The sequence below is a fragment of the Schistocerca serialis genome, chromosome 3, assembly GCF_023864345.2.
Source record: "Schistocerca serialis cubense isolate TAMUIC-IGC-003099 chromosome 3, iqSchSeri2.2, whole genome shotgun sequence".
In the NCBI taxonomy this organism is placed as follows: Eukaryota; Metazoa; Arthropoda; class Insecta; order Orthoptera; family Acrididae; genus Schistocerca; species Schistocerca serialis.
The window spans coordinates 191,466,034-191,475,550 of NC_064640.1; the positions used below are offsets into that span (position 1 = coordinate 191,466,034).

General features: G+C 39.0%; 1 protein-coding gene across 1 annotated transcript in view; it reads left to right on the forward strand.

Annotated features, from left to right (window-relative positions):
- Nucleotides 1-9,229, forward strand: part of LOC126470740 (uncharacterized) — a 549,460-nt gene extending 540,231 nt beyond the window's left edge. The window contains exon 6 of the mRNA XM_050098745.1: nucleotides 8,758-9,229. Within this exon, the coding sequence (XP_049954702.1) occupies nucleotides 8,758-8,843 (86 nt within the window). The 3' untranslated portion in view covers nucleotides 8,844-9,229. The remainder of the gene's footprint in view (nucleotides 1-8,757) is intronic.
- Nucleotides 9,230-9,517: the final 288 nt, after the last annotated feature.

Consider the following 9,517-nt stretch of genomic DNA (forward strand, 5'->3'; position numbering starts at 1 on the left):
AAACGTCTGAGCCTCTGATTCAGACCCTCCACTCGGCTCTGTACCAAAGGTCAGCAATCAGTCATGTCGGCTATGATGCAAATGGTGAACTTTGCTTTCATCTCGGAAGCAAGACTGGCAGCCTTTAGCACTTCTGTTAGCCACTTGAAACCAGAGAGAATCTCTTCAGATCCAAAGTGACACACATCATTGCTACTGATGTGAGTCACAACCTGCAATTGGCTGCATCCTGTGATCTTCATGGTGTCCGGAAGGACCCTTTCCACAGTCTGGAATGACTCCATCTGGTATGCAGACGGAGTACACTTAGACTTCCTTCCTCTCCTTGGCAGCCATGTCCCTAAGGGGCTCCAAAACGCGCCTAGCATTGGTGCTCCCAACTATCAATAATCCCATCCTCTGTAGTTGCCCAGATCTTGGAGGCTTAGAGGTTTCCTCTGAAAATGGACAAGCGACTGCATTTGGGTGAGAGACAGTGTCGGCCACAGCAGCTGTTTGTCAGACTAACCGGAGTGGACTTAAGTGTGGCCTCCTGGGAAGTCTTTCGCCGCCTGTCACACCCTGAGACAACCTCCCACTCAACCACAGGTGAGTGGTCAACCTCAGTGCGAGGAGTAACTGGTCTGGTCACCGTGCAGGCCGATCGGCGGACTCAGACATGCTGAACGTCCGTTGGATCTGCACGGCCTGCCCACAACAGTGATGCCCATCCACAGCAGCTTCAAGCTGTGTAATTGAAGCCATCACAGCTTGGAGCTGAGGACAAAGTGTCACCAATTCGGCTCGCATCCACACACTGCCATCACAGTGCCTATCCATATTGAAGATCGTCGAAAACTACACTACACAAACAAGGACAATTGACATGCACTATGGAGCTCTACTATGGACACACAGTAAAACGCAAGAACTGTGTCCAATAAATCAGATTAACACTCATAGGTTCAAAAACTTAACTATCAAAGCACACAGATGAGACTAAATAATTCGCCCCTGACTAGGAAGTTGTGTGTCAAAAAATCGGTTTACTTTCCGACGCAAACGAACACGCGAGAACTGCGTCTATTAAATATTAAATCAACACGCAGAAACTCAAGAAACTAAACTACAAAAGCACACAGATGAAATTATACAATTCGCTCCTGGTCAGGAACTCGTAAAATGTCACAACAGCAGTTACTTCTCTATGGCTGTTAATGTCTTTGCTGGTTGCTGCTGAATGACTAGCTGACTAACACCAACAAGCAGTCACTAGCTAGATATTTTGTGGGAAAAGCGAACCAAAGAATGTGATTTATTGCCAGACAAACAAAAAATGCAACAGATCTGCTAAAGAGACTGCCTACACTACACTTGTCTGTCCTTTTCTAGAATACTGCTGTGCAGTGTGGGATCTGCATCAGATAGGATGGACAGAGGACACTGAAAAGTTCAAAGAAGGGCAGCTCATTTTGTATTATCGCGAAACAAGGGGCGCGTGCCATCAATATGGTACACGAACTGGGGAGGAAATCATTAAAACAAAGGCGTTTTTAGTTGCAACAGGATTTTGTCATGAACTTTCAGTCACCAACTCTCTCCTCCAGATGCGAAAATATGTTGTTGGTGCCCATCTGCATAGAGCAAAATGATCATAATAATAAAATAATTGAAGTCAGAGCTTGTATGGGAAGATTTAAGTGTTAGTTTCTTCCGTACACTGTTCGAGAGTGGAACTGTAGAGAAATAGCTTGAAGGTGGTTGAATGAACACTCTGCCAGGCACTTAATTGTGAATTGTAGAGTAATCATGTAGATGTAATGCATAACTGGTTTCTAGGTTCTATGTCTTATGTGACCGTCAAACTTGTGACAAACCATGGTGTCCTTATCAAATGAAACACACCCAGTTTGGTCAGATGACATGAAGTTTATATTTCATTTTATAACAAATTAAAAGTAAAAAATAGGCTGAGATAGGCTGTAAGAAGATTAATCATCATATACCGATACATGAATTTCATTTTCTTTCGAACTTGTAGGGACTCCTAATTTCCAGCTTTATGACTAATGACAACTTTTAGAGACCATTCCACAAGGAAACAGAACATCAGTCTGAACAACATATATCTATATCAACACAGATACTCCACAAGCCACTGTACAGTGTGTGGAGGGGGTACCCTGTACCACTACTTGTCGTTTCCTTTCCTGTTCCAGTCGCAAATAGAGTTGGGGAAAAACGACTGTCTATATGCCTCCATATGAGCCCTAATTTCTCGTATCTTATCTTCATGGTCCTATTACGTGGTCTATGCTGGCTGCAGTAAAATCATTTGGCAGTCAGCTTCAAATGCCAGTTCTCTAAATTTTCTCAATAGTGTTTTTCAAAAAGGACATCACCTTCCTCCAGAGATTCCCATTTGAGTTCCTGAAGCATCTCTGTAACACTTACGTGTTATTTGAACCTACTGGCAACAAATCTAGCAGCCTGCCTCTGAATTGCTTTGATATCTTCCATCAATCTGACCTGACACGGTTTCCAAACACTCAAGCAGTACTCAAGAATAGGATGCACCAGCGTCATATATGCAGTCTCCTTTCAAGGTGACCAATCTTTCCTAAAAGTATCCAAATAAACTGAAGTCAGCCGTTCGCCTTCCCTGCCATAGTTCTCAGATCCTCATATCAGCTCACATTGCTTTGCAACATTACACCCAGATATTTAAAGGAGTTGGCTGTGTCACTCAGGACACTGGTAATACTGTATCCAAACATTACAGATTTGATCTTCCTATCCATCCACAATAAATTACATTTTTCCACATTTATGGCTAGTTGCCATTCATCACACCAACTGTGGTGGCTGAGCGGTTCTAGGCACTTCAGTCCGGAACTGCACTACTGCTACGGTCGCAGGTTCGAATCCTGCCTCGGGCATGGTTGTGTGTGATGGATGTCCTTAGGTTAGTTAGGTTTAATTAGTTCTAAGTCTAGGGCACTGATGACCTCAGATATTAAGTCGCATAGTGCTTAGAGCCATTTTTTGTCTTTTGTCTTCCTACAGTCACTCAAATTTGACATCTTACTGTACACCACTGCATCATCAGCAAGCAACTGCAGACTGCTGCTCACCCTGTCTGCCAAATCATTTATGTATATAGAGAACAACATCGGTCCTGTCATACTTCCCCTGGGGCACTCCTGACGTAATCCTTGTCTTTGATGAACACTCGTCATCGAGGACAACATGCTGGGTTTCATTTTTTAAGAAGTATTCAAGGTACTCACATATCTGTAAATTTATTCTGTGTACTTGTACCTTCATTAACACCCTGCAGTGGGACATTGTGTCAAATGCTTTCCTGAAATCTAGAAATATGCCCTTCATCCATAGTTCTTAGTATAACATGTGAGAAAAGGGCAACCCGAGTTTTGCACTAGCAGTGCTTTCTAAAATCACGTTGATTCGTAGACATAAGCTTCTCAGTCTCAAGAAAGTTTATTATATTCAAACTGAGAATATGTTCAAGGACTCTGCAATAAACAGAAGCTGGAATATTGGTCTGTAATTTTGCAAGTCCCTTCTTGTACCCTTCTTATATATCAGGGCAACGTCTCTGGTTATGATACTGTGCAAGAGAACTTTTCACTTAAGGTCTGGTTATAATGTTTTATTGTTGACCACAACCCTCAGAGTCAAATAATTGCTACTAGTTTCACAAATATAGAACCTTATTTAGTTTTGCCAGTGGCTGTTGTATTTTGACCCTTGTTTGGAACTTTACTTTGGGGGAAGATTATTTGAAGATTCTAGTTGTCCTCATTCAGTGGTGTCTCAAAAAAAAATAATCATTAAAGCCTCCACAAACAATGAATCTACACTTAATGCAACATAATTTTATTAATCATCTCATGAATTGCTTGATGAAGCTTAAGGTGTTTCTGGGAGAACCTATCCTTAACTCTGTGTTTTTGATATACAACCACTTCCCCTTTCCCATTCCTAGTACTGATATTAGAAGTGTATCTTTTTGTTTATGTGGCTTCTTATGTTTCATTGAAGATTCCAATGAGTGCTCTTCCAGAGAAATTGTTTTATCAGAGGTGTAATATTATTCCTCGCAAGAAGCTGTTTCAACTGCAACCAGACTTACTATGCATTGCCTTCCTTTTCAATAAATCTCATTTCTTGCCCTCATTCATAAAGGCCTGGTGTAAACACTGGAAATCACTAGTATAGGATTGATGCTGTTTTAGTTGATAGATATGTCATGTGGCTAGGGCCTCCCGTCGGGTGGACCATTCATCTGGTGAAAGTCTTTTGAATTGACGCCACTTTGGCGAGTGGCATGTCAAGTTTTAGTTGAACTGGACGCTTCTGGCAACTAACCCTGTTACTAGACTCTCAATTGCCATGCAGAGTGGCCATGTGGTTTGAGGCGCCATGTCACGGATTGCACAGCCCCTCCCGCAGGAGGTTCGAGTCCTCCCTCAGGCATGGGTGTGTGTGTGTTGCTCTTACCATAAGTTACTTTAAGTAGTGTGTAAGTCTACAGCCCAGTGACCTCAGCAGTTTGGTCCCTTAGGCACTCACACACATTTGAACATTTTTTGCAACTGCTCTCATAGTAATACAATCTTCAAACTTATGTGAAGAGCTTTCCCGACATGTAACTAACAGATGAGATTGCATAGGCAATTCCCAATTCTCTCTACATGGCTAGTGCAGAGAATTCTTTACTTGATGGACACTGCTTCATAATATACTAATTAATTTTAGAAATAAAAGTTAGCTGTTTTAAGTCTCAGTGATTCTTCTCAGTTTTTAACAATACTTCTTACACTGTGGGAGCAGTTACATCTCTGTTCATTTCCTAATCATAACCTTATTTTGCCATAAGTGGTACACCCTTTACATTGAAGGACTCTTACCTGCATAATAGGAAGCAATGAGAGTCCTATTAACAAATGACAACAATAGAGCACATACAAACACGGACAGAATAAAGAGATTTTGTGTGATTTCTCTCTTCTTTGCAATAGTACAACCTGGCATTTTTACCAATGGGATCCAATATCTACCTAACATAAGCGTTATTTCATTTTTTCTTACACCAGATGTACACTATTGTATTTCTTATTATCTCCTCATCTCATGTTCTGAATAAAAGAATGCCTAACAATGTTTACATGACAGCAAACAAAGTTTTGTGGATGCAGAAAAGAAAACGGATTTATAGTAGTAATAAGATATATACTACTGTTACATTAACCCAAAGTACACTACTGCCCATTAAAATTTCTACATCAAGAATAAATGCAGATGATAAATGGGTATTCATTGGACAAATATATTGTACTAGAACTGACATGTGATTACATTTTCACACAATTTGGGTGCATAGATCCTGGCCATAATAACGGCCTTGATATGCCTGGGCATTGAGTCAAACAGAGCTTGGATGGCGTGTACAGGTACAGCTGCCCATGCAGCTTCAACACAATACCACAGTTCATCAGGAGTAGTGACTGGCATATTGTGACGAGCCAGTTGCTCGGCCACCATTGACCACACATTTTCAATTGGTGAGAGATCTGGAGAATGTGCTGGACAGGGCAGCAGTCGAACATTTTGTGTATCCAGAAAGGCCTGTACAGGACCTGCAACATGCGGTCGTGCAGTATCCTGCTGAAATGTAGGGTTTCACAGGGATCGAATGAAGGGTAGAGCCACGGGTCGTAGCACATCTGAAATGTAGCGTCCACTGTTCAAAGTGCCGTCAATGCGAACAAGGAGTGACTGAGACGTGTAACCAATGGCACCCCATACCATCACGCCAGGTGATACACCAGTATGGCGATGACGAATACATGCTTCCAATGTGCGTTCACATGGTGGTACGCATTTCTCCTCTCTACACGAGGCATCACAACAATGTTTCACCAGGCAACGCTGTGTGAATGCTCTGACAAGCTAATCATTTGCATATCACAGCATCTTCTTCCTGTCGGTTAAATTTTGTGTCTGTAGAATATCATCTTTGTGGTGTAGCAATTTTAATGGCCAGAAGTGTAAATACTTCTATGATGCTGCCAAACCTAGTAATTAACTTATTTGCTGGCATTACAGAACTTATGCTAACTTATAATTTCAAAATCTATCACCAGAGAAGAGGCTGAAAAAGTATTAAGAGAAGTGAAAGAATAGCACTCAGCAAGGATGCATAGCATTCCTGTGCTAGTTCTATTAAAGTAAGGGCATGGGTTAATGTCTTGTTCACTATAAAAACATTAGAGATAAGCTGCAGTTTCAAATTGGATACAGATTGGAGAAGAAATCAGCTGTGGCCTTTTAAAAGAAATTATCCTGTTATTGACTACAAGTGATGTAAGGAAACCACAGGAAACTCAGTTTAGGATGTTTGAGAGGGATCTGAATCCCATTTTTTGTACATGCAAGTGCATCGTATTGGCCACTGCACCATCTCGTTAACTTATAATTTCGAAATAGTGTGCGCCAAATGTAACACCACCAATAACACATTTACACAACTCATCCTTATAAACAAGCACCTGCACCCAGTTACTGAATTCATATAAAGTCTTTCCTGTGTTGGAAAAGGGCGAGAAAGACCACATGGCTGATAACTATATGCTGATGACTATTTCCTGTAATATATCTGAAGTTTTAGAGAAAAGTGTACATAAATAACAGCAAAGTGTCTAGAAGGGCAAAAGTCTAGAAGTCTAGAAGCGCAAAATCACAGCAGTATACGAATGTTTCAACATTATGTTAAATTTTATGTACATTGCCCAACTACATACATGGCAGCACTCTAAGAAATGAATCAATTCATTCCTTTAGTCATGAACAATTAGTATCATTGACTTACATTGGTCACATCCAAAAGCCAAATACTGAAATACCATAAAGTGAGTTGCACCACTAATCTAAACAATAGGAGTGCCTTCGCTTTCTCTCCTACAGCATATTAAGAACGTGAATGTAAATATGGATGCAAATAAAAGTTCTTTTGCTGACCACAGCAAAGCATGTCAGTGCTGTAACTGGTTTGCCCACAAACAGTTAATTAAAAATGTATGTGATGTATTACAGGGTGAAAGATGTGTTTTGTGTTAACTCTTTAATTCATATAACTAATTCAGGAATTATACACAATTTATATACGTACGAGTAATTTTAGCGTAGGCATATGGACTTGTCAAACACACACACACACACACACACACACACACACACACACACACACACACACTTTTTTCCTTCCTCAAAAAATGTTTCATGTGTGTTTCTTCGTGTGAAGACTACCGACATCATTGGATGGTGGTTGTTCTAATTATTTTTCTAGTGTTTAACATCATAAGTGACTGTCATTATCAGCGTGTGAACTTGTATTACTTTTGCAGTTTTTATATTTAGTGCTGTATTATTTCAAAATTATGTTTGTTTCTTAATCATAAATAGTCACTGTAAACATCTATTTATAACAGCATCTATGACAACTTCCTGGAAAATCCCTTCATAACTATGGTATTTCAGCTGGTCTTCTAAGATTTTTTTCTGCAGTAATAAATTATTTGAGGATCATTAGGGTACATCATCAACACACTAATAATCAAATTTTAACCAATATCTCTATGAACATAAGGTTCACAAAACTAAAACGTGTGGGATTTTCCCATTTCTATCAGAGTTATTTTGATTATGAACAGTGCCAGTATATCAGAAATAATGAAAGAATACTAACCTGCATGCAATTTTTTCTCTCTTTTTCCAGTCTTATCACTGTTGGTATGTAATGGTTCTTTATGCATACGTATGTAGATATTACTAACACTTTGTTTTTTTTCCCCAGTTGACTTCATATTGTGTGACAATGCTCTTCACATTTTCACTTTCCCTTAAGTTAGGACACAACACAATGGCATACTGACACATATTGCTATAGGCACCCTTTAATCACAGGAAAATGAACCGAAGTGTTGTACGAAGGGATGCTGAAAAGTAATGCCTCTGAATTTCTTATGTGAAAAGTCTTAAAAGCTTTTTAAATAAAACAAACATTATTAACATTCTATATCTTTATTCTGCATGTCTACATGTTTATTTCTCAACATAGTCACCCTGACGACAAACACATTTGTCCCAACAACTCTGTAAAACTTTTGAGTTTGTTGATGGAGACTCAGTCTTGCCTCTGCTTGCACTGCTTCATCACTGTCAGAGTGAAGCAAAAAGGAAGACTACAGTTCAACATCCCATAAACATTGAGGTCATTCGAGTCAAAGTGAAATCCTTGAAGATGGTGTTTAAATTTTGGGAACAGACGAATATTGGATGGGACCAAATCAGTGCTGTATGGCAGAAGATCAGATTGTTGCACATGTCACAGCACTTGTATGTGGTCTGCAAGTGTCATGCTGAAGGAGTGTGTGCTCCATGTGTGGACAAAATCTTCAAATTCAAAACTTGATTACAGCATGCTGTTTCTCATGCACACATTAAGTTACACACCGCCATGTTATACACTACAGTGTGGAGCTCTCTAGCAGCAGAGGGCTGAAAATGTACAGACATTAAGTATAAACATGCAGAATGTGAATAATGTTTGTTTTGTTTAAAAAGCTTTAAGAGTTTTCACATGAAAAAAATTCAGAAACATTACTCTTCATATAACGGACAGAAGCATATCCATACTTTTCTATATGAAAGTACTGTCAGTGCCCATAATTCTACTTTTTTCTTCTATTTCAGTTATCCTCGACACCAATCGATGGTACCACAAGACACTGATTGTTTCAAATGAGATGAGTATTACAATTGGCGCAGAGTATGATTAGAGTAATAGGAAAATGGAGATACTTAATGCTGTTGCACTAACTCTGTGTGCTTATATATCACGGTAAACCGTAACAGCTCCCATTACTTATAATGCATCTCACACAGCACAAGAAAGTTATGAAATCAGTTCCAAAAGCAAATTTTATAGAAATTATTCATTTAGATTTTACCATTTGTTAGAACAAACTTCTGGCTTTTGTTCATGCTGACTGATCTCAAAAATATGCATGTCATATTTAAATATTGCGTATCTTACATGCAACTGATGAACTGTATTTTTAGTAATATTTAAGTTCTTATGAACATATTTAACTTAAGTCAGTTACTGTGATAATCATTTAGTTTTTCTTTCTTTGATAATTAGCATTAATGTTTACCAAGTCATACCAAATATTTGTTACTGTACTTGTGTGTAAAATATATTGTATTAAATAAATGCATTGAAATAAAATTCAACAATGTTATTCGCTACTTTATTTATGAATTTGATGTTTCCCACAGTGAAGAATCCTCTAATGGCACGATTGATCATAACACACATTACGAACAAAATTTTCCAGTGAGAACAACAAAACACCTGTAGGACTCCAGTAGAACAAAAAGTAATTACAAAATAAATTAAATCAAGTTTAGTTAAGATGTAAAGTTGTGAGGAATTCTTATCATGAATTCA